The sequence below is a fragment of the Thamnophis sirtalis genome, unplaced genomic scaffold (assembly GCF_051295495.1).
Source record: "Thamnophis sirtalis isolate CommonGarterSnake01/CBP01778 unplaced genomic scaffold, rThaSir2_p1.2 scaffold_3, whole genome shotgun sequence".
Taxonomy (NCBI): Eukaryota; Metazoa; Chordata; class Lepidosauria; order Squamata; family Natricidae; genus Thamnophis; species Thamnophis sirtalis.
Window position 1 is genome coordinate 127,064,678 of NW_028261383.1, and position 26,631 is coordinate 127,091,308.

General features: G+C 41.5%; 1 protein-coding gene across 4 annotated transcripts in view; it reads right to left on the reverse strand.

Annotated features, from left to right (window-relative positions):
* Positions 1-26,348, reverse strand: part of RAB37 (RAB37, member RAS oncogene family) — a 40,000-nt gene extending 13,652 nt beyond the window's left edge. For 3 of the 4 annotated variants that reach the window (XM_087710001.1, XM_014075766.2, XM_014075765.2), the window contains exons 1-8: positions 26,153-26,348; positions 17,475-17,585; positions 10,822-10,863; positions 8,843-8,909; positions 8,066-8,118; positions 6,606-6,671; positions 837-893; positions 461-537 (exon numbers count right to left, since the gene is read on the reverse strand). In XM_087710001.1, coding sequence (XP_087566127.1) covers positions 461-537; positions 837-893; positions 6,606-6,671; positions 8,066-8,118; positions 8,843-8,909; positions 10,822-10,863; positions 17,475-17,585; positions 26,153-26,272 — 593 coding nt within the window. In that variant the 5' untranslated portion in view covers positions 26,273-26,348. The remainder of the gene's footprint in view (positions 1-460; positions 538-836; positions 894-6,605; positions 6,672-8,065; positions 8,119-8,842; positions 8,910-10,821; positions 10,864-17,474; positions 17,586-26,152) is intronic. The other variant, XM_014075768.2, reaches the window with a different exon arrangement.
* Positions 26,349-26,631: the final 283 nt, after the last annotated feature.

Consider the following 26,631-nt stretch of genomic DNA (forward strand, 5'->3'; position numbering starts at 1 on the left):
CATAAGTGGGCAGCAGCAAAAGGGAGGAAAAAGAAATAGGTGAGATGTTTGTGAAACATCCAAGAAAAAAAAGTGTTAGGAGAGGGATGAACTCTCAAGGAAAACCTCACAAAGGTATGTAATTTTGGTTGCCCCATTTAACACTTCTGCCAAAGGGCTGAATAAATTTCTGATTATGGATACTAGTGAGAATTCCTTACATTTTTGAAGGTTGAGTTTTATTTGGTCTCACCTCTGATAACCTTTTCTTAACAAAGTTCACAGCAACCCAATGACCAGTTACCTTGGGTTTCCTGAGCCCCTCTTTTCCAAATTCTCCTGATGTTTCATTCCTACCAGTCTGGCCAGCCTTAAGTCATGGAAGGGCTTGATAAAATGAAATCAAGAAGGCTCAACGCCTTCTCCAAATGCTGTTATAATCCCAGGGATGGAAGGCAAACTATCTGCTGCTGTTACTCACTTTGCAATGGCCAGAAATGCCAGTTCCACATTCATACCAGTCTTGGCACTGGTCTCCATGAAAGGCACTCCGTATTCCTGGAATGAAAACAGAGGAAGAAAAAATGGCAACATCTTGCCAGCAAACATGAATCCTTTTTGGAATTCCTGTGCTGGAACCTTAACAAAAGCCCTGGAACTTTAAAAATACTAATCCCAAAGAGGAGGCAGGAAATCTTGCTATTTGGTTAAGCCGTTGACCAGGATACTGTCTGCTCTGCATTAACGGGAGATGTTTGCCGATACAGTTGGCTTTTTTTTCTTAAATTAGGCAGATTGCTTGGATCACCTACCTCAGCTATGCTATGAGGCAGTCACACTTGGACTTGTTCACTTACCCTGGCTAAGGATTCCCCATCTTCTGTTCTGATAACTCGCTCACTGCTCATGTCAGCCTGCAGATAGAAAGACAGGAAGGGTGGGGAAGAGCAAAGAAGAATGCTGAAGCACACATAACCAGGATACCTTAGTAGTGCATTTCTATCTGGGGGGAAGGGGGTTTAAAAATAGAGACAAAAAAAACATTTTTAAATATCCTAGGCAGAATTCCCCTAAAATGCCCATCTTAGCCTCACTCTGCTTCTTCTAACTAATTTTGTTCTAAAATTTACATTTGAAAAAGAAATGCATCCAGAAGAAAAGCAACAGAATTAGGTTCCCAGAGGTTTCCTCTCAGGTAATTGTCTGTCTGTCTCTGTCTCTCTCGCTCTGAGTCCATCCCTCCTCTTCCCCCCCCCTCTCTCTCCCTCCCCCTCCCTCCTCTCTCTCATCTATCTCTCTCATCTTTCTCTTCATATTTACAACTCATCTTAAATTCATGGCTCTGGGCAGCTAACAGCACTTGAAGACATCATACAACAATCTATAACAATAAAGTATGCATAAATAATTGGCAACTGAGGTAAATCACCAAAGGAGCAAAAACAAATAAATTTATCTACTGCACAGTTGATTCTATCACTGATAAATACAGTGTTGACTCCAAATGGAGTTCAGGCACAGGAATAGTGAAAGCCAACGTTCTGCCAGGATTTTAATGCTTTGTTTTATTACTGTTAAAAGTTTGAACATTATGTTTTGGTTATGTTTCAGTTGTGCCATTGTTTGGTCCGCGTTCAGTTCCGCTCCATTTGCTATTCAATTTTACTTTGTAAATTGCCTTGATTGTCAAAGAAAAAGAAAGAAAGGCTATCCATTCAATACATTCACTTCTAATTAAATAAATAAATAGTTTGGTTTTAAGCCGTTCAGAAAACTAGGCCTTTCTGTGCAGCCCTGAAGCAGTGGAGACATTTGTAGGCCAGAGAGGAAGAAGGGGAGATAACCGCAAAGCTTTCTGCTAGCAGGAAAGGCTGAGATGAGGGACATCCACATTGGGGAGCATGAAAGATCCCCGGGTTCAATTCTGACATGTTTTTCTCCTAGATCTTTCTGTGGCAACAGTAGACACGGTTAAGGAGTTGTGCTTGTGCTAGTATGGCAAAAAAGTAAGTTATTTCCAATTTGAGCTTATCTTCTGGTGCCTTGACAGGAACACTTTCTGATATTCCAAGGCTGGTCAGTTGTTGGCCTTTCCAGCTGTGGGTGACTTTGCTTTTGAGGACTGACGAATAAGGGGGGAAGGGTATGTCATAAATTGCCCTGCTTCCAGGGCAATTCCAAAGGTATGAAGCTTCAGTCTCAGAGTGCCCCCTGCTGGCTCACCTTGGTCAGCAAAGAAGCAAGCTACAAAAACCCATCAAAGGATTTTCTGCATACCTTACCTTTAATATTATTTTACTATCATCACCACCACCAACCCAAAAATCATTTTTAATGAAATGTTGGCCCCCCATTCAAGAATATTCTCCTGTTTATTTTCTGATTTTCTCTCTTTTCTATGCTTGAGTGTATACATTCAGTTTTCATAATGAATTGATTTTATGTCCACCATTCTGCCAAACTGGAATGGCAACACAATATTTTTATTGTCAAAGAAATATTTCCTCAAGGCATAATCTGCCAGGGAGCACACAGTGGCCAGAATGGAGGCAAATTCCAAGCTCTGAGGCATTGTGGCTCTTAATGCAAGTCTGAAGTTCTTTCTCTTACTGATACATTTCCACCTCCCAAGCAGCAGGATTCAAAGAGATCTGGTCTGGTCTCTTGCGTAGGAATTTTGCAGTCACAGCACAAAATCCATCTTAGGTCCATGGACTGCATAATCCTACTTTACTGTATCTGCCACACAACATTGTTTCATCTAAACTATTTAATGAATTGATGGATGTTTGTCAGACCAAATTGTGAAATCATGCCCTGAAAAACAATTGTTGCATCTAGACGTGGGCTGCAAAATCTCAGATGATCACAAGGTGGTCAATAAAGAGTTGGCAGTGTTTGTGTCTCCTGATGACCTACTAGATCTCCTTGGAGTGAGGGTAGAGATTCGCCCTCCAAGCTTGTGGATTGGTTTCCCAAGGTTTGGTTACCAGGCTAGGCAACATCTTTGGCAGAATTTAGGGATGTCAGTGTCAATGTTCTTCTGCTTATAAGGGCTTCTGTGGTCAGTAGGTCTTGTGATGGGGAGATCAAGTCAGATGAGGGTCACGTTAGGAGAGGGTTTCGTGATGGGTTTTGTGATGAGTTAGGTTGGGGTCACGTCAAGTGAGAGTCTTGTGATGGTCTTGTTATGGGTCAGAAGTCTTTATAAGCAGAAGAACACCAACACTGACAACCCCTAAATTCCTCTGAAGATGTTACCTAACCTGGTAACAAAACATTCAGAAATCAACACACAACCTCAGAGAACGAATCCTATACACCACTATCACACTCCATGGAGTGCCCAAATTCCAAAATGATCCCTCAGCAAACTGCCGGGCTGCTCCCCCTTCCCCTCTCTGCCCTTTGCCTCGGCACGCCATTTCCCCCTAATTTATTCTTTCCTCAGGGTGGCTCAGTGGCTAAGATGCTGAGCTTGTCGATCAGAAAGGTCGACAGTTTGGCGGTTCGAATCCCTAGCGCTGCGTAACGGAGTGAGCTCCCGTTACTTGTCCCAGCTTCTGCCAACCTAGCAGTTTGAAAGTACGTAAAAATGCAAGTAGAAAAATAGGGGCCACCTTTGGTGGGAAGATAATAGCGTTTTGTTTGCATTCAGCGTTTAGTCATGCTGACCACATGACCACGGAGATATCTTCTGACAGCACTGGCTCTTCGGCTTTGAAACTGAGATGAGAACTGCCCCCTAGAGTCAGGAACCATGTGCGAGGGGAAGTTTTACCTATTCTTTCCTACTCTAGGGCTGTTTTTCCTCTTTCTTTTTTTCCTGAAGAGTTAGCAATAGCAATAGCAGTTAGACTTATATACCGCTTCATAGGGCTTTCAGCCCTCTTTAAGCACTTTACAGAGTCAGCATATTGCCCCCAACAATCCGGGTCCTCATTTCACCCACCTCGGAAGGATGGAAGGCTGAGTCAACCCTGAGCCGGTGAGATTTGAACAGCCGAACTGCAGAACTGCAGTCAGCTGAAGTAGCCTGCAGTGCTGCATTTAACCACTGCGCCACCTCGGCTCTCAGTTGGGCATCCTAGTAGACCACCAGTGATGCTTGGCATGTTGATTTCATCCCCTTTGTCTTTGCTTTATTCCAGGAACCAGGTATGCTTCTTTAGCAACACCCCCTTGTCTCTTGGGACGTGGATTGGCAAATTAAAAAAAAACTTGTGATGCCAACAGCATTTGGGGGCCTGAGATATGTGAAGTCTGAGAACTGCATCTGGCAATCCAACACTTCCTCCATCACATCTGGCCACTGAGCAGCTAATGATTGGGGGGGGGGTGCTAGCAGTTTTTTTAAAAACTCCCCCCCCCCATTTTGTCTTATACAAACCATGGGTGATGTTTTTAACACCAACAGTTGCACATTGTCTTTTCAGAGCAAATGAAGTGATATGCATTGACCCTCTGACACAAGGCAGGAGTTGTGTGAAATGACCCTTGGTCTCATGGAATGAGATAATTAAGGCTTATGTCATATATCTAACTGGAGCTGTCACTTCTTTTAAAGGGAGAAAAAAGGGGAAAGGAGCCATTTGTTTGGGAGACTTCATGATTTAAAGCAAAGCAGAGTTAAAATAAAACGTCACACTCAGAAAACCGATGTGTTTTTGTGTGTGTAGGAGTGTATAAATATATTCAGCTAAGCGTCTTTCAAATAAGCCAAACCTAAGCTCTATTTCCCAGTCATGGGCATAAAGTTTTCAATTTCCTGAAAGGGAAGTAAGAGCAGAGTGTTGTTGAATAATAGGTGTCAAAAAAACGCTTCATTGGTTTTCAGGAAAATTCAAAACAATAGAAAAGGCAAATCAGACATTTTAGTGCTTTTGTTTAGGTGTTGGTTTGATTGTATCCCACGTTTATCATTTTTGAAAATAAGGTGGCAAACATATCCAATATGCTTTCCTCCTCCTCCTCCTTCCTTCCCCAGAACAACCCTGTGTGGTGGGTTGGGCCAAGAGACAGTGACTGGCCCAAAGTCACCCAGGTACCCTTCATAGCCAAGCAGGGCTAGAATTAATGATCTTCTGCTTTCTAACCTGGTGTCTTAATCACTAAGCTCTTGGAGAGTTGGAGGAAACATTATCTGAGTGAAACAAGGATGCCTTAGTGCATGGGTGTAAAACTCGTTGCCATCATGTGACTTTTGTGACATTTTTCCCCTTCGCAGAGCTGAGGTGGGTGCGGCCTGCATGCGACACATCCAGCAATTTGACACCCCTGCTTTAGTGGAATATGCTTTGCTGAGCTGGGGCTTGCAGGAGTTTGATGACCCTTAGATGGCCATCCAAAAAGGGGGCTCTAGGGAATAGCCATAGCAATAGCAATAAGCACTTAGACTTATATACCGCTTCACAGTGCTTTTACGGCCCTCTCTAAGCGGTTTACAGAGTCAGCCTATTGCCCCCAACAATCTGGGTCCTCATTTTACTGACCTTGGAAGCATGGAAGGATGGCTCAACCTTGAGCCTGGCGAGATTTGATCTGTCAAATTGTTGGCAGCTGGCAAACAGCAGAAGTAGCCTGCGGTACTGCACTCTAACCAGTGCGCCACCCCAGCTCAGAATCCTGGAAAAGCCTAAGCACTGTGCTCATCCATGTTCCCAGTAGTCCAAGCATTAGCAAGTCTGCTTTGATGCTATCTGTCCCACTATTCTTGGAACCATCTTGTTCAGAACACAATCTAATGTCATCCTGCATAATTATTATTATCCTGGATATATTTGGTCTGAGGAAAAAAAATGTCCCAAGAGTCTTATATTTCATACCTGTTTGGCTCTACTGGTTGAAAACTTTTTTTAAATGCCTTCTAGAAATATTATGCACAATGATCTTCTATTAATGGTTTGGAATAAGCAAATCTGCAAATCATTTCACAAGCTGCTTTACAGCAATTCTTCCAAGGAAAATGTCGCCGGTGAGGCCTCCCAACAGGTGAGCTAAGATATCAAGCCATTACTTTGCAGCTTTCAAGAACTGCATCCAAAATTACCTTGTTGAAAGGCTGCACAGACCTGCTGCAGAGCGATTGTTTATTTGTTTATTAAATTTACATACCTCTCATCTCACTATCCAAAGTGACTCTAGGTGGCTTACAGTGCCATGAAAGCATACAGATACGTATATTTATTTATAAATATATAATTCTCAGCAAGGTTAGAAAACTGCATCTGATCTAATGAAAGGTTAGGGATTATAACACGCAAAGCAACTCAGAAAGGAATGGCAGCCCCAAGAAAACTCATAATGCACCCAAGAGTAGGAAGCATCTTCATTCATTGGCCATAAAGCAAAAATGGGATGAAGAATTCATTTGTAAAAGGCATGGGAAATTTATGGCTCTCCAAATGTTGCTGAATTACAAGGTAACTATGCTGACTTGAATTAGTTCACCAATCAGGACGATCCAGGTTCCTCAATCTTGGGTTATGAGCTGATCACAACAGAAAATATGCGAAGCACACTATGATTAATTAAACATTTCTCACAATGAGACCATTAAGAGCCAAAAAAGCTGGAAAGTGTCTTCATGACAGCATAAATTTGTATTATCAATCAAAATTACATACCTTATTTCCCAGAAGCATGATAACCACATCCTTTTGGGCATAGTCATGGATTTCTGTGAGCCAAGCCTGCAAGGGAATGTTGAATGTAATGAGACAAAACATAGGTGAGAAGAAACACCAAACATCAAGGCTTGACCGACTTCACTCATCCTGTCCTGTCATCTTGCTGCTGGTTTGCCTTTTGCATACAGCAATCAGTTCTTAGTCTCACACGGTTTGGGGTACTGTCCCTTTTGGCAGTTGAGCCAGTTTTGCATGAGATGTGCTGGGGCGTGGGGGCAGTTTCCCATTGGAAGGAACTTTAAAATTACACCCATTTCCCAGACTTCCCATGACCCCCACAGAGTTTAAGGCACCAGTGTTCCCTGCTGGCCTTACAGCTGCCTATCTGGCCAAGGAGGCAGACATTTCACAGAACTCTCCCCCCCCCCCCCAGTAACTAGTCCCATTTTCCAAAATATCATTCAGTCTAAAGTAGGACAAGGATCAGGAACAGAGTCCTATCTGGGCACCCATTTTTATTTTTATTATTTTGTAATCTCCTTAGCAGTCAGCTCTTGACAGCTCAGCATTTTGTCCATGCTGGCTATTAGAATTGCAAAGTATTTCAAAAATTTATTCCGAAGGTTTGGAGCAGGAATGTGGCAGTTACATGGAAGTGCCCATATTCCTGACAACCAATTGCAAATAATATGAAATACATATGGATTTCTCTTTTTGTTTTTAGTCTGATTCTCCCTTTTCTTCTTCATCTGTCCTCTACAAATTGTAGTCTGCTAGTTCTTTGGGGCAGGAATGTTTTCTCTTTGTGAAGTATGAAGCACCGAGATATAGCACATATTCTTACCCAAATAAAGTTTATATCAGTACTGCAAAAAGGTAAACCTTTCCCCTGTTCAGTTGTATATGACTCCAGGGGGTGGTGCTCATCTCCTTTTCTTAGCTAAGGAAGCAAGTATTGTCTGAAGACATTTCCATGGCCAGCATAACTATATGCTGAGGCACACACAACACTGTTAACTTCCCATTAAAGTGATACCTATTTATCTAGTCCCATTTGCATGCTTTTGAACTGCTAGCTTGGCAGAAGCTGGAGCAAGTAATGGGAGCTCATTCCATTGCACAAGTCTCAGATCTCAAACCTGGGCTGTCAGCTTTTCATCTGTGTGTTTAGCCCAGTGTGTTTAACCACCGAGCCATTATGCCTCCTATCAGCACGGAGTTATTGAAAATATTTTATTCCCATCTTTTAAAATTCTTGGCTGTTCAAGGGCAGGTGATCCTTTTTGTCTCTTTGCTGATTCCTGTACAACCCAGTGCATTTAGAAACCGAGACACAAGAACACCTAAAACCAGGATATGTTTATTAATCAGATTACAACTTTAGCTTGCTATTTGACTCCTGTGTGAGCAAAGGCTGGTAGACCATCTTGATTCAACAGTAGGCATGAAATACTCACCCGAATACTGTCAAAGGAGACTTTGCTGGTGATATCATAAAGGAGGAGGAGAGCTGGAAAAGAAAGAGAAATATGTGCTATTTGATGATTTTGTAATTTTCTAAAATTATCAAGCTACCGAGAACACATGTGACCACGCAGATCAATTCAAACTATGAATCCCTCTATCCTGAACTTCGATTATGTAAATATGTTGGCAATCTCAATCCACAGGCACATTCCCACCCTTGTTCAACATAATATGTTTGATGAAAAACTGTGGCGATTAAATCTAATGTTGTCCATACACAAGTCATAGCTATACCAGCCATTTCAACATAGTGCCTATGAGATGCATCAGATTTCAATTCTCTTGCATTTCAGGAAAGATACAAAGGAGAAGGGAAAGAGATGAGTGATGTCATAAATATAGTTGGATGGAGAAAAAACAGAAAACCCCTTTTGTTTTGAGCTTGATACAAAATAATCCCCTTAAAACATTCCATGCACATATTCAGAGTAGGTTTGTTCTCGCTCTTAACAAACCTTACGTCACACACACATTTCGTTTTAAGCTTGGAACGCTCCAAAAAGCTATTTCAAACTCAAAATATTGCACACTGCTGATATATTGAATAATACAGATTGTTCTATATATTTTATATATAGAACAATATATCAAACAGTGGCATTATCACTTGGTGTTAGATCTGAGCAATGAAAGAGCTACTCCACTTATCACCCCATCAACTCTGATTCAATCTGAGATGAAGGAAGGCAGCATTGTAGAGGACCAACCTTGTGCATCACGGTAGTATGCGTGTGTTACACTCCGGAACCTTTCCTGACCAGCTGTGTCCCAAATCTGCAATAAGGCAAAGACAGAAAATCAAGGAAACATTCTTCATTGTATTCCATTAGAGAAGCCCAGATGTGAAACAAATATTAGTGCAACCAAAATTCACAGACAGTACATGCCAAATGATATTCTTGAATAGTTCTCTGAATTAGGTCTATTAGAATCAAGATAGTTGTTTTTTTCTTCCAAATAAGAGAATACAAATGAACTATGTGATAGCATTACAGAATTCAATTCAGCATATGGAAGTGATAATGCAAATGTAAAAGACTTAAATACAACTATCTCATGAATCCAGCAGGATTTTTTTTTGGGGGGGGGGGGAATCCAGAAATTTGCAAATAAATAACTCTCACATTTTCAGGCACACACTACCACCAGTGCCAATATATGAAATGGTTCATATACAGTATAACTAGGGCTATGCAATGAATTCAATTTAATTTAGAAAAAATATTTCAGAACTTACAGATCTGCAATCATAGCCCTTGTTTCACAGAAAAAGACAAAACGCTGGTCACCATCAGGGCTATATAAGGAGTGACCCATCTATAATAATTTCTGCCTGCTCTGTATAACTCTGTCTTGAACTGTGAAATGGGTGGCAGAGAGTAGATGTGTGTGTGTGTGTGTGTGTGTGTGTGTGCGTGTGTACATATATATGTGTGTGTGTGTGTATGTATGTATGTATGTATATATGTGTGTGTGTGTGTGTGTGTGTGTGTATATATATATATATATATATATATATATATATATATATATATATATATATATATATATATATATATATATATATATATATATATATATATATATATATATATATATATATATATAGTGTGTCACAACCCCTGGTATGCCCCAATTATGGGAGGAAGCTAACTGCTTCCATTCTCTGTCCATTGGCTCATCAAAAGAGACCATCACGACAGAAACCCTATATTTCATATATGTTGTATTTGTGCTAATAAATAAAGGGAGACTAGTATAGGTGTATTTCAAGCTATTTAGCTCTCATCAGCTAACCATACCCTTACTGGGACTCGAACCTGAGCTGTATTACATATTAGGCAGATGTGTTAACCACTAAGCCACAAGGTTCTAAATAGCTTGAAATAGATCTTGAAATAGCTTGAAATATATTTGGGCATACCAGGGGGTTATATACACACACACACACATACATACATACGAAAGAAAGAAAGAAAGAAAGAAAGAAAGAAAGAAAGAAAGAAAGAAAGAAAGAAAGAAAGAAAATGTTTTGTTCCAAAATATACAATGCATTGTTCTTATTTTTATTTCTATTTGTTTTTAATGATGTACGTTGCCCCAGAATCCTCTGGCATTGGGCAATCCTATAATGCTAAAAATACTTAAATAAATCTCATGAATAATAGGTTGGTTATCTGATCAAAGAAAGATAAACATCAACTGAATGAGGAAGAGACTGCACAAGAGGTAAAACAAAATCATATATATTACCTTTGTAAAAATACAATCTTGTATAGGGAAATTTGCACACAATTTGAGGACATCTATAAGCTGGTAGCAAACCTTCCCCCCCCCCCCCCCAAAGGTGCTGAGTGAACAGCTACCAACTAATTTCAAGGACTCTTGGACGACACAGATTTCCTGTTCCCAATTTAATTTGGATTCAGGGCTGATTTTGCCACATGGGATTAGCAAGGAGCCGATACAGAGAATGCTTTGTTGGAAAGCAGGATTTCATTGGAAGTCAGCCACATCTATGGCTTATACTTCCACATGCCAAGCGGAAATGTAATAGCTGAAGCCTTGAATGGAGAAAAACGGCTTGTCTCACAGTAACTGAATATATAGGAGGCCTTTTTCAGACTAGAAAAAATGGAACAAGGGTACTTAGAAAATGCAATTTTGATGTATCAATCAGACCTACCTGCAGTTTCACTTTTACATCATCCACTGTTACCACTTTATTCTGTAAGAAACAAAAAGACCCCACATTTATAAAAACAGCAAATTGACAAGAACTCTATATTCAGTTTTGAGTTTTTAAGATCACCTGTGAGAAAACAAACAGCTAAGTTCCTTTCTCATGATTTTCTATAACTTCCAAATTAAAGTTCCATGCAACAATCACTAAATAGCTAGAAGGTAACAAGTTTCATGCATGTCACAAATGTGTTTTTTTTTCAAAGAGGCAACTGGACTTTCTGGTTTTTCTTTGAAGATGTTTCTTGGATGAGAAGCGAAATGTCTTCAAGGAAAAACCAGAAACTCCTGTTACCTCTTGGGAGGAAAAAAAAGCACCTTTGGGACAATCATGACCTGGATGACTAAGAATCTCCATAGACATTAAGCTTCATGCATATTGCTGGCACAATTGGTCCACTGAGATTTTAGGTAAGACTGTAAGCAGCAGATATGAACAAATATTATATATTTAGTTGTCGCTCTTTTCCCAAAATTTGGGGATCAAAAGTATCATATTTACTGGGATTGCATGCAAAGCAACCCTATCAGCTAAGACAATGCTTTTTCTTCATTTTTATTTTTATTTTTTGCACATCAGTGTGTGAATAGTGTGGTACCTGAGTATCATACATTTCATACAAAAATAATTAGTATTATTCATATTTGTATCATTTAACAATCTTATATAATACTAGTAATAATATACATCTTTATATTAAATTTTAATCTTTCATTGTTTAATTATTCAATATTACAATATGCTATTTTGTACCGATCTCAATTATCATATCTTTTGATGTGAATAAAATATTATCAGTCATATTTGTTACATTTAACAAACTTATATAACATTATTAATACCAACATATTACATTAAGATCTTCCATTATTGTTTATTCAACTTTTTATTTGATTATTCAATATTTCAATATATTGTTTTTATATCAATCACCATATTCTACATAATACAGCTGAAATAATCATATATATATTTAGCATACCTATGCATATTTATATTGAATTATCATTTTTCATGTTTTGTTTAGTCAGAAATTCTATGTATTGTTTTAATGTCATCTAAGACAATGCTTATTAAGCTGGTTATCAGCAATTATTGGTACAACTAAAATACCTTAAGCTTCTTCCACATATATATTTTGTCAACTCTGAACTGAAGTAATGATGACTGCACTAATAGCAAATAATATTTTATAGATTATCAAGTGCTCATTGTTCATTTTTTTTCATCATTCACCATACAAAGAAATTAGCACAACTTTTGGTACTACATTTGTGGCAACTTAGATCTACAAGTATTCATGGATCAGTGGAATATAATACGTAAGTGCTTATACAATTACACTTTTTAAGACTTTAAAGGGACAAAAGTGATTTTTGCTGCAGTAAACCAACATGGTTATTGTTCTAAACACAGAGAGACAAAAGAATCAGAAGAATCAGTTGGAAAGAGTAAGCAACAATGTCTTTTGCTACGAAATCCACAATCAAAATCCTAAGCTATTAAAACAGTGACAAGGACACTTTCCTCTGTAAGTTCTCACTACTGGATTGATCATATCATCAGATAGTGATTACAATATAGAGGCCAAGACTCCACAAGTTATTTAGAGCAAGTGAAACACACAGCAAATAACAAATGTGGTCCAGGAAGACCAGGAGAAATGCTCCATTATGGGATCCTCTGAGGAACTTTGGATCACATCGTTTTTTCTGAGCCCATTGCAGTTCCTAAGTGTATTGTTTGGGAAATAAAATGAAAGGATATTCCCACATCATCTGTCTCAAGCTCCAAAAGGATTGGGGCATAAATGCTCATCATCATCACCATCACCTTCATCCATCCATCCGCTGTTACTTCCTCTTCTTTAACTGTTTCCATCCTATAAGCTTTGCAAATTTTTTAGAGCAGTTGAAGTGGATGCATCATTTGCAAGTCTCGTGTGGCTGCTTCAAAAACCTCTCTCCTGATTATACTAGTTTATATGTTTGTGTGTGTGTGAGAGAGAATGGCAGGTTACTGCAATGTGTTGATGAGTTAGGGCACAGGTGTCAAACTCGTGGCATCACGTTGCTGTCATGTGACGTATCCCAACTTTTTTTCCTTTGCGGAGCTGGAGTGGGCATGGCCTGCACATGACATATCGAGCCTGCAGGCTGCCAGTTTGACACCCCTGAATTAGGGGAATCCTAACATCATAGTGCCCAGCAGGATAGCCACACCAGTCATGGCTGATATGAAGAAGCTAAGCCAAGCCTAGTTAATATTTAGAACTACTGATAACCCAGCGTTGTCCGGGGATTTATTTATAGGGGGAAAATGTCCAGACCAAACGTAATTTCTATTGTTGAATTTTTCCCCTTACCAGAGGGAGCCCCCTTGTGGAGTACTGTGAAGCCATTACCATGGCAACTCCACTGCACTGTACAGTAGAAGCCATTTTACGGCAGTACAGTAGAAGCCATTTTAAGGCACAACAGCTGTATCTTAACAGAACACACACCCTGAGGGGTGATAGGGGTGTCTTATACCCCACAGTATTTTCCCCCCCAGAGAGTAAGTCATCTGTGTACCAAGTTTGGTTGTCATTGCTTGAGGCGTTCCAGAGTTATGCTGGAACACACACACACACACACACACACACACACACACACACACACACACACACACAGCCATTTAGATAGATAGATAGATAGATAGATAGATAGATAGATAGATAGATAGATAGATAGATAGATAGATAGATAGATAGATAGATAGATGATGGGTGGGTGAGTGGGTGGGTGGGCAGGCAGGCAGACATTAGAAAGACCTATAGGCTAAATTGTGAAGTGGGAAAAAAAACCTAGGAGAAGGCAGAGGAAAAACACTTCTGTACTTTCCTAAGAAAATTTCATGAATGTATCCATGAAGTCATCGGAAGTCCAGCTCAACTTGTGGGAGGCTTTAGTTTTTCAACATGAAAAAAGGGAACACTATATTGTGTATGTCCTTGGGAAACAGGAGGAAGAGCCACAGTTCAGACAATAGTCATGCAAAAGATATCTCAACCCACAAAAGGAGCGGGGGCATGGGAACTATATCAGAAGGGACTCTTCCTAGTTTTGGGGGAAATAAAAGTAAAGGAGGGCAGAAATTTTTCAAATTTGCAAGATTCTGTTACCTTACAATAAAGTTAGTGTTACTACTCATGGTTTGTGCTTCTGTCTGGACAAGCTCGAAGGGCTATCACACAGCTCACTATAATGCATATAGAATATAGCTACCTAATATAATTTAGGGAGAAAAGAAAAATAATGCATTCTATATGAATTTGACATGATATGGAAAAGCTTGATTTGGTTCAGCGCAACCAGAACCAAAACATTATTAGCCTTAGAGGCACCTCCACAAATTATTTATTGCTTTATTTTAAAATGCCCAGTGCCTAATATTACAAATTATTACAATATTCTTCTTAACTTATTATGAAACCTCTCCTAGGACCAGTTACTCTTTCCCAATAGTCTTTTCCAGATGAATTGGAGCTATCATTGGCCATATGAACTAGGAATTCCAGAACTTATCCGTTTGGAGGAAGTCAGTTTAACCTAGATTGTCCGCACACTTAATATCATGACCAAATAGGTTGTTTTGATTAATCTCAGAAAATTAGGCATGAGAGAGACAGTACATACTACACATTATCTAGTTGTAACATATACTTTAGTACACATTTTTTCTCTTTAATTCATCAAATAAAATTTTTACTTATCTATGTACAGTACATATCTGACATTCCATTGTGAGTTTATCTCATGTTTCCTACATATTGAAATAATTTTAATTGACTCACATAACAGATATGCATACTAATCCTTGGAAAAAGATATCCAAGTTATGCATATAGTATATTTTAGAGATCTTTTAAAACCCAACAATTAACCAGATAGTCACCATTCTGTCTGATACTATTCTGAACCAAGAACTTTGACCAAAACATTCCAGTGTTGAGCTACCATTAGTTTAGTTGCCAAAAGGAAGAAGGCAATTAATGTTTGGTTCATATTTTTTTAATTCTAACCATCAAAGATAATATAATAAATGCATTTAAAGTGTTTTCAATCCCCTTTTTTAGTTATAAAGTTTATTTAGTCAAAAGCATTCTTCCAGAATTTAAAAGCTTCATCATACAATTACTAGAGGTGAAGACAAGATCCAATCTGGGTCGGTCACTGGGACCAAAGATTTAATCTTCTAAGCTTTCAGACACCTGCTGGAGCCCATCCTCAGGAAACTTCTCTCTAGGATTTTACAAGATTAGCCTGCTGGAAGTGCTGACCTTAAACAAAAAGGAATTCTCTGGAGGGTCCTTACATTGTACACTAAAAAAGGTAAAGGTTCCCCTTGCACATATGTGCTAGTCGTTCCCAACTCTAGGAGGCGGAGCTCATCTCCGTTTCAAAAGTGAAGAGCCAGCACTGTCCGGAGATGTCTCCTTGGTCATGTGGCCAGGATCACTAAACGCCAAAGGCGCATGGAACACTGTTACATTCCCACCAAAGGTGGTTCCTATTTTTCTACTTGCATTTTTACATGCTTTCCAACTGCTAGGTTGGCAGAAGCTGGGACAAGTAACAGGAGCTTATTTCATTATGCGGCACTAAGGATTCGAACTGCCGACCTTTCTGATCTACAAGCTCAGCATCTTAGCTACTGAGCCACCTCATTCTCTCACATTGTAACTAGAGCTTGTTAATAAATCCTGTTCATTTACACAAGCTTTTAAAAGGCTGGGAAATGAGTTCTTCTGAAGCTTTGAACTGCTGAGCTGAGACAGCACAGGAACAATTTTTAATAAAAGCTTTACATATGAATAGATTCTCAAAAGTGAATGGAAGCTGGTGTAAGAAGGCATGAAAAGAGTACAATTTTGGATTTTTAAAAACCCAACAAGAACAATTTGCTAGAATTATCCCGCAACAGGCGTGTTCTACTAATTAACTCAATAATGGGAGAAACATCTGAAAAATAGCTTACATACTCATAAATTGAAGTTAATAACAAATCAGCAACATAAAAAAAAATAGCAAATGCATTTTTTAGCCCTTCATAAGTTTATTGACTATGGATCTGAATAAACATATTGAAAAAGCTATTTAAGATCCTGCAGCATTGACTTCCATCCAATACTGCCAACAAAATGTTGTTTTCAATGTATAATTTATGAATGAAATAGCATCTCTTGAACTCTAGTGTATACAACATGCTTGACACATATTATATTGTATAGATCATATTATTTATGTGATGATATGATGTCATTGTTTTTTCTTTTTTTCTTCCTGGATATTTGGGCATAACAACATAGGGATTCATGATGGTGGCAGAGCTTTTCAATGGGATCAGGAACCAACCTAATTTCTTGTATGTGTTGCATCCCTTTGCTGTCTCTTGTTCCTGATCACACATACCTCTAGTCACAAATTCCGACAGCTCCATGTTAATATAATTGGATATTATACAGTGTTAAATGTCTACAAGCAATTCCCATGCTTGATTAATCTGCATAGAGCGGATTGGGACTGCAGTTTGTGGGAGAGAGAAGGCTTTCACTGCTTTTCCCAAACTCTCATCCAAGGGAGAACCATTCCATCCCAAAACCACAGAGGTTCTATGAGAGAAGATGACAGAAACTTTCCGTCTAGGACTACCAGCTGCTCTGAAAATGCGTGTTGGTGTGTGTGTGTAAATGAATGAGGAAGAGAGGATAGAATAATGGAATCACAGGGCAGGAAAAGACCATAAAGGTGTTGTATTCCAACTGTTCCTCAAGGCAGGTGCTTTTACACCAGTGGTCCCCAATCTTTCGGGCTTTGCGGACTGGTGGTGGTTGGTGGGGAGAGGGGATTTTTCTGTGTGAGTGACAGGTGAGTGTGTGCATGCAGCTCCATTTGCACAAGTGGCAGGCATATCCACCTGCCAGTCACTCAAATCAGAGGTGAGTTACTCCCTGATTGGCGCGGATCGGGTGAACCAGGAATGGCAGCGGTGGGAAGCTCCACCCACCTGCCCGGATGCTTCTGCACGTGCAGAACCAGTAGCGCAAGGATTTGCAACCCACCTCTGGCTGAAATGGAGCTTCATACACGCGTTCGCTCATGGGTCACACAAGTGGGGCTACACATGGATGCTTCCACGGCTTGGTTCCAAATAGGCCATAGCCTGGTACTGGGCCATGGCCCAGGGGTTGGGGGCCCCTGGCTTACACCATCCCAGACAAATGGTTGTCCAATCATTTCTTGAAACCTCCAGCGATGGAACATAAACAACTCTGAGAGGCAAGCTGTTCCATTAATAGATTGCACGAAAGACCATTTGGGTTTTGTTTTGTTTTTACTACAACCACAGCAGAGAGGAATAGGATGAGGCCCCTGGGTCTCCACATACTGGAATCCTGATCCAGCTACTGAGAGACCAAAACCAAGCATGACAAATGATGGCATCCATGTAATGTTCTTCAGCCTTCGTTGTGCTTGGCTCAAAGGTCTACTACAGGATGCCCAACACACATCTCTGTTGTGGCAAACTATCTCCAGCATTAATAGTGGCCTCACCCGGAAGTCTATCCCGACAGTAGCTATGAAGGTCCCAGAGAGGAAGGCTCCATCTTTGAACTGGACGAGGAAGCAGGTCTTCCCCACACCTGAATCTCCAAGCAGCATCACCTACGAGATGAGGTGCAAAAGCCCATTAATATGGCTGGTTGGGGTTATATTGACATTCATGTTTTCCCCCCTTATGCTTCCTTATTAAAGAAGTCTCTCTCTCTCTTCTGTCAACAGTGATCTAATTTAGCAAGCGGAACGAGCAATCAACAAAGAGAAGAACAAACAAATGGCCATATCTCATCTTCATCTTACTTTAGCCATTGTGATTGGGAGTCATTCATTGTTTGCTCTACTCTAGCTGTCTTATTCTATCAATGCTGGTGGTAACTCAATGTGGAGAACTTAACAGAAAATCAGGAATCTGGTAGCACTTTTTCCGATTAATAAATATGATTTAAAACTCCCTGATTTTTTGCCACTATATAACAGTGTTTCTCAACTACGACAACTTTAAGATGTGTAGACTTCTTATACTGGCTGGGAAATTTGGGAATTGAAGCCCCCAATTTGCCAAGATAGGGAAATACTGCCACAGACTTAACAAGGCTTATTTAAAAAAAACAAACCAGTCTATATCTCCTATAAGCACAGCTCCTCTCTGCTACTAATCAAAGTGCCCCAACTTTTTTCAGGGTTCTGTGTGAGCTTGAAAGAAAAGATGCCACATCTTTAAGAAGCCAACTTCTTAATGCAAACCCATTGCATTAAAATTATTTTGTTCAGGTATGCAGAAGACTGAAAAAGTTGGATTGTTGTGATGAATAGCAGAATAGTCTTGTACATGCATGAAGTTCAAAGCAATACTTGGGAAATGTGTACCCCTTTCTGTTTATCACCCTCTTTAGTGTTATTACAAGCTTACAAGGATAGTGTAGGACAAACTTATCCTGTGCTTCCAGATCTGTAATTTGCATCTCTGGTGCTCTCCTGAGGTCACAAAGGAATCAATTCCCTACCACTTGGGAATTGTAATTTAAATTAAACACATCTGAACAGCACCAAATTGGAAAGGGTGTTTTAAAATGTTTCCAAATAGTGGATACTTCGCTAGGTCTTTCAGAAAGCTTTAGCTGAAGGAAAACCATCCACGTCTCCTTTCTATTCCCACCTCAGTGGTCCTGACAAAATAAATCCCTATATTTTCATCTCTCTCTAGTCCATGCATATCTAGCAATGGTGGAAAGGCAACACCAGAAATATAGTTGTTTGCTTGATGAGGAATGTTTGGCAAGTGTTCCTTCCTATTGTGCTTCCTCAAGAGATGTAGGTGAACATTTTTGAGGAACATCTATTCCACCATCCTGTTTCTTGGAAAGAATTTGAGCTTATTTGTTGAGCTGGTCTTTCTCTGGAACAATGAAAGGTTATAAACTGTCCCTAACTTCTTGTTCTTATTTTCATCATTACTAAAAAGCACTCCTTCCTTGTCAATGTTTCCTCTCTTCTGCACAAAAGATAAGGAGATCAGCTTGTAACTACTCTAAGTACCAGCTGCTGTTTCCAATGAAAACAAACAGCCCATTTATATTTACACTTTGTGCCATATGGTCCAACTTCTGCCTTTGCTTAGCCTTCTAGCTAGGCTACTCTAGACAAATTACATCTCTGGAAGCACAGGAGCCGCATGCCTTGTTCAAGGACTTAAGTACCTCCCTTAAATGTCAGGGCAGCTGTCTAGGAGGTAGACAATGAGGGACAGTGTTTCTCAACCTTGGCAACTTTAAGATGTGTGGACTTTAACTCCCAGAATTCCCCCAGCCAGTTGAGAAGCACTGGGCTAGTATGACTGCTACTGAGTTACTGCTCCTCAGTTTAGGAATTATAACAATTACAATTCCTTATTTAGGATTATTTATTCCAGTTTAAGAGACTTTCTGTAGAGCCTATAACAACTTCTTGGCTCTGTTTATGGGAGTCTTGCCTTCTGCTGCCTCAGACCCTCTTCGGTTGTCAGTGCCAACATGGGAGTGCTAACTCAAGACAGTTAGAATATCATCCCATCTGTGCTCTTATCTGAGAATGAGTTTCCTCACTGAAACTACTTTCACAGAAACAGGCACGGGATCAGCACTGAAACATGTAGGGTGGAGGTCACCCAATGCTCTGGGAAGCCCTTGTGGGGTATGAGAAACCCCAGCTCAGAGGGGGCTGCACTCCTCACCTTTACCCTACCCAAGGAATAGTCCATTAGCTAATGTTACCTCCGCCTAATCCAAATATTTTACTAATCTTCCAACTAATCCCCAAAGTCACAGTTCACACCCAGCCTGTTTCTTCACCATCCCTGGAACCACATTGGTCATTGATCTACGATGTTATATAGACAAAGGGTGGAGAAAGAAGGAACTGTTTGTTGCTAATACACTTAATTAAATCTGAAGTATGTTTCTAACAAGCAGTTCCTGCTTCCACGGGCTTCCATTTGTCTATTTCCTTTGATGTCATTGTGACCATAAAAACATACACGCAGAGTCCATGGGTTAGATCCGGGATGGGGAACCTTGGCCCTTTTATGACTAGTGGACTTCAACTCCCAGAATTCCTGAACCAGCCTTGCTGGGCCAGGAACTCTGGGAGTTGAAGTCCACAAGTCATAAAAGGGCCAAGGTTCCCCATTCCTCAAGACCTGAGAGGATACCATTATAACCCATGCCAAGTATCAGGAGGAGATCCGTAAGCTCTGGGACGCTCTTCCTTTCTTGCCGCTGCCTCACCCCTGTTGCAAGTCAGCAAAGCAAACAGGCAAGCCAGCATCCACTCCTTCTAAGCAAACAGAGTTTCAGTTTAAAAGCCCCAGCTTGGTTGGCATTTTTGGATTTCCCTATTTACCTCAGGGAAGAAAAAAGAATAACTGAGGCTATTCTAATTACTTAGAAAGAAATCGCCACATGGCATCTTAAAGGTTGATTGTGGTGTAGGTTTTTGTGGCCATTTTCCTTTAAGGTGTTCTGGTCCACAAAAGGGACAGCACATACACACTCTCTCTCACACCTTTCTGGAATTTATCCCTGTGAGAAATGTGGATTAGCCAGCATTTGTCCTCCTACAAAATACTGAGCCCACACAGCTGAGAGATAACAGCAATCATTAGGGGGGAATCCATCAACAGCCCTGGCAGAACAACAAACACTGGACTCCTAGCAGTCCAGACTTGAAAAATAGTTCTTAAAGGAAAAGGAAACAAACTAAGGAAAGAAGGCAAATATGGTTCCACCACAAAACCGCAGTAGACAAAAGCGCGCTCGACGAAAGCGCGTACGTGATGTCATCACAGCGTGACGAAAACATCGCGCTGTGATCGATAAATGTAAAAATAAAGCGAAAACCTTACCCTAACCCCCCCAAACCTAACCCTAAACCTAACCCTTAACCTAACCCTAAATCTAACCCTAAACCTAACCTTTAACCTAACACTAAACGTAACCCTAACGCTCTAAACCTAATCCTAACCCTTAACCTAACCCTAACCCTAACCCTAAACCTAACCCTTACCTTTATGTGAATCGGCTTGCTTTAATTTTATTTTTATTTCAATTTTTAATTTTTTTCGTCGCGCTGTGATGACGTCAAATGCGCGCTTTCGTCGAGCGCGCTTTTGTGGACCGCAGTTTTGACGGGTCACAGGCAAATATATGTGTCCCAGGACACATATGTTGCAGGATCCAATCTGGGTTAGCTTTCAAACTCACTGGAACCCATCCCGAAGGAACTTCTCCTTCACACATCTGGTGAGAGAGAAGTTCTCCAGTGGTGGGATTCCAATTTTTTTTACTACTGGTTCTGTGGGTGTGGCTTGGTGGGCGTGGCAGGGGAAGATTACTGCAAAGTCCCCATTCCCTCCAGATCAGCTGGGACTCAGGAGGCAGAGAATAGATGGAACCGGGACCAGTCAGAGGTGGTATTTACTGGTTCTCTGAACTACTCAAAATTTCCACTACCGGTTCTTCAGAACTGGTCAGAACCTGCTGAATGCCACCTCTGGAGTTCTCTCAGATGGGCTTCAGCAAGAGTCCAAAACTTCAGAACCTCTGGTCCTGGTGACCAACCCAGATTGGATCCTGAAACAAACTAAACTTAGATTCAGGACAAGGAATATCTGTGAAGTAATGGTGTCCACTTCACTTTAGGAAATCTACTTCCCAGCTCCTCTCTCTCTCCTCCCTCAGCTGGAGACAGCAGTATTTCCCAGAGAGCTGAAACCTACTTCTCCTATTTCCAACTCCACTTGATATGCCAATGTCACTTTCCCCAACATAGCATCTTCCAGAAGCTTTATAACTTGCCAACTCCTCAGCCAGCCGTTGGGCGCACAAACTGAGAAAGTGGGAAGCTGCAACACCACCAACCCCAACTGAAAAGAGCCAAGTCTGGGAAAACTGCTCCAACTGCTTTCGCTTTAAGAAAGAGAAAATGTCCTCTCTCTGCATTTTTGTATGGAGGGAATGTTGATTTAATAGAAGGCAAACCAGTCCCAGAACAGGGACTCATGCAGGGAAGAACCATATAGATTTTCCTGCCTGAGGCCCTTTCAGGAAGGCGGGACAATGTATTTGAAGTTGCAATCCATGTGAGTTGTAGTCCACCTGACTCAGAAAGTGCCATGCAGGGGAAGAGAGATAGAACAGGCCAGGAATGACTGCTGTGATGGAATGGCGGAGGACCCCAGGCCAATTTGCAAAGTTTCTTTGATTGTTGCTGTTGCTCCTCCTCAAGGCTGCTCCTTTTTTCCTCCTGCCTTTCTCGGGGGGCGGGGGGGGGGTGTCAGGAAGAGGGACAAGCAGCAGCAGCAGCATTTCCAGAACCCAACTGACTAGAGAAAAAAGGACACCACCCCCCGCCCCCCCCCAACAACGGGCAACTACATTACAGCAATTGGGGAGAGAGCAGAGATCTGTGGATGGTGACAGGCTACGGTGGAACTTCCGGTCACAACCGTAATCCTTTCCAGGACTTCGGTCTCATCCCGATATGGTTGTGACTGAAAGCAAGACTGTGCATGCACATACAAAACAAAATTGCGTAGAAGGGGAAATCGCCGCAACAGGAAAAATTGTTGCGGCTGCGTTTGATCGCTGCTCAAGTATTTGTTTGTGACCAGATGCAAAAAAAATTGCAAAATGTTTGGTCAGCACCTGATTTGGTCATGGTCAGAAGTGTTCGTGACCCGAGGTTTTACTGTATTATCTTATTCAAGGATCCCCTCCCAAAAGGAATCTGGAATCAGACTAAATGCGCAGCATTAAACAAGGCTTTTGGATTTAAGGTAGCCAAAATGTTTTCTTCCACTTCCAGGCCCAGCAGCCCGATTCCTATCGGCCAATCCATAATCTTACCTTAATACAGGTAGTCCTCGATTTACAACCATTCATTTAGTGACTGTTCAAAGTTACACCACTTTAAAAAGTGACTTATGACATAAGTTTTCCACACTTCCGACCACTGCAGCATCTCCATGTCACGTCATTAAAATTGGGATGCTTGGTGATGGACTCCTATATTATGATGGTGGCTGTTTCCTGGAATTGTGTGATCACCTTTTGCGACCTTCTGACAAGCAAAGTCAATGGGGAAGCCAGATTCACTTAACAACCGGGTTACTAACTTAACAACTGCAATGATTCACTTAACAACTGTGAAAAGGAAGGTCGTAAAATGAGGCAAAACTCACTTCACAACTGTTTTGCTTAGCATTGGAAACTTTGGGCTCAATTGCGGTCGTAAGTCGAGGACTACAATGTGCAATATGAACTCACCTATCCTATAATTTGTAAAATAGTTATGGCTTAGCATGCAATATAACTCCAGTCAATCATGGCTCATTCACTAAACCATGGCTTAGGGTGATGTGAGAGCAGAGGAAGAAGATGAGGGTTCTGTCTTCACTGCAGTTAAATATCCTTCATGCACTCAAGACTCTACTTTCACTAAGGAAGTGGGAGGCAGTGGGTTCACGCCTTTGCTACCCAAAGCATAAAATATGTGCTTAACCAGGCATTTTTTCTCTCCAAATGAAGTCCAAATGAGGACCTTAATAACCTACAGTTATTGCGTGCATATAATTTGAGTTGTTCTTGAGCACATCCTCTGTGGCGTTTGGGGCAGTGGTTTTATATCATGAGACAGCCAACGATGTTTTAAGTTTCCAACACGATTATGCAGCTGTCCTTCCTTCACCAAGAAAGGTGCATTGTTTCACTTGATTTTTGTTGTAATTGGCTCGTCATGTATACAGGTAGCCCTTGATTTATGATGATAATTGACCCCAATATTTATGTTACTAAGTCAGAAATTCGTTAAATGAGTTTTGCCCCATTTTATGACTTTTCTTAACAGTTAAGTGAATCACTGCAGTTCACTTAAGTGAACTTGGCTTCCCCATTGACTTGGCTTGTCAGAAGGTCGCAAAAAGGGATCACATGACCCCAGGACACTGCAACCATCATAAAGATGAGTCAGTTGTCAAGCATCCAGATGTAAATCACGTGACCATGGAGATGCTGCTGCAATGGTCATAAGTATGAAAAATTGGCCATAAGTCACTTTTTTCAGTGCCGTTGTAACTTCGGTCACTAAATAAACTGTTGTAAGTCGAGGACTGCCTGTATTTCTATTAATTAGAATACCAATCTACTGTCCAACTCTGATGTAAGGACGGATATTAGCACTGGAACCCCATAATTCCTCGTGTATAGGAAAGCCATAAATACTTAAAATATATTCACAGAATGGTTTTGCTAGCTGTAGCAACACTTCTTGAGCTGCCTTCTTGTGGCAAGCTGGTTCTTTAACAGATTAACAGAGTTGGAAAGAACCTTACAGGTCATCAAGTTCACCCCCCCTCTCCCACCCCGCTCAAGCAGGGTTCTACACCATCTCTGACAGGTGGCAGTTCAATCTCTTCGTGAAAGTCTCAAGTGATGAAGCCCCCAGAACCTCCGAAAGCAACTTCTGTTCCATTGGTTGATTGTTCTCACTGTCAGAAAGTTCCTCCTTATTTCTAGGTTGAATCTCTCCTTGGTCAGTTTCCATCCATTATTCCTTGTCTGGCCTTCAGATACTTTGGAAAATAGGTTGACCCCTTCCTCTCTGTGGCAGCTCCTCAAATATTGGAACACTGCTATCATGTCTCCCCTGGTCCTTCTCTTCATAAAATAAATAACTTGCAATATCAATAGAATAGTGCTGTATCTGTCAGTCCCCAATAGTGCTTTTCCTGGTTTCTACAGCATGACTGCCAAGGCTTGTATCCCAGCTGAGGAGATCTGTGCAAACACCCTGAATGTGAGGAAGTGCACTTCACTGCCTTGCCAAAACCCTTCCCCCATCCTCGCTTGCTTTCTGAGATGCATCTTCCCACTTTAGCTGCTTCCTCCCAGTGTGGTTTGAATAGCAACAGCTGCTACTGCAAAGAACAGTGCAACTCTTGTCTATCGGCCATCGATTTTAACAAGTGGTCTTGCTAAAGAGGAACCAACTTCTGCGATTACCCCACGCCAGCCCTTTAATGATCCACTTTACAGACAATCCTCGACTTATTTCACTTAGTGACCGATCAAAGTTACAACAGCACTGAAAAAAGTGACTTAGGACCAGGGGTTTTTCCCCACCCTTACGACCTTGCAGTAACCCCGTGGTCATGTGATCAAAATTCAGACGCTTGACAACCGACTCATATACTATAATGGTTGCTGTTTCCTGGGATCATGCGATCACCTTTTGCGACCTTCTGACAAGCAAAGTCAATGGGGAAGCCAGATTCATTTAACAACAGTGTCACTAACTTAACAGCTGCAGTGATTCCGTTAACGACTGCGACAAGAATGGTTGTAAAATGGGGAAAACTCGCTTAACAACTGTCTCACTTAGCTAGCAACAGAAATGTTGGGCTCGACTATGGTCGTAAGTAGAGGACTGCCTGCATTTTCTATGGAGGCAGAGCTCGACCTGAATATGAGCCTGGTCCAGTGGCAACCAAGAATCCCTCAAGGCTTAGAAAAAAAAAGCCCATAATAAGGCCATAGTGACTTCCGCCCTTTGAGGGGTAGATTTAGAAGCCAGTGAATGACAGGGAGAAAATATTAAGCAGCCTATTGTCTCTTCAGGTGTTCTTCCCCATCTAAAGAAACGACTTGTTGAATTTCTGTTCAGTAGGTACCTATTAAGGATGCAGCAACACAATTGCCTCTTGGTAGGAAACCATAATTCAGTCGTAAAACACAAAGAAAAACCGCCCTTGGTGGTTTTTTCCCCTCACGCACATTAACCATCCCAAAGAAACTTTCCAAGCGGACCTGAGCCCCACCCTCGTTTTTTTCCCCCAAACCCCCTTTCCCTGTTTCTTGGTTGTCTTATCCAAGTTCGTGGGCGAAGTTGAACCCTTTGGAGACGTTGGGTGGGGGAAGCTAGCAAGAAGACCACGAAAGGTGGAGGCGGATATTACGATCCCCTCCCCAGCTTCTTCTCCAAGACAATTTGGGGAAGGGGGGGGGAAGCGTGTTTATGCCTCTCAGCCTTATTTGATCGCCTTGCCCGCGATGACAGGCGCGAAGATCCCCCCTCCCCCCCCCTCCATTCCCCCTGCCCTCTCTTGTGCCCCCTGGCGCCCAATCGGGGCAAGCTCACACCTTGCCGGAGACGTCGTAACTCTTGGCGAGCGACAAAGGCTTCACCACCGGCGGAAGCGCGCCGGGGGTTCCGTTGCGGGCCGGAGGGGCGCCCTCATTGCCTGCTCCGTTGCTGGTCATGGTGGCTCCCGCGCAGGGAGCAGGAACTGCCCGGGGATCTCCGAGAGCTCCGGCCACGCTGCTTCTCTGGCCCACCTCTCCTGCCCACGCGCGGAACCGCCCCTTTCTCAGGAAGGGAGAGAGCGCTCGAGCCAGCCGCCAGCGTCGGACCGAAGTGGGGACCCGGAGCTGGGCGAGCACTTTCGCCTGCTTGGGCGTTGGTGGCCTCGGACTTGACTTCTCATCAGCACTTGTTGTTGTTGTGTCTTTACGATCGTACATTTGGTTGAAGACAAATTAAGTGGCTTGGGTGGTAGATGAACGATAGCCAGACAGCTGGTTTGCAAATCCGGCTCGGAAAAGAATTGTTTTTCCTTTGG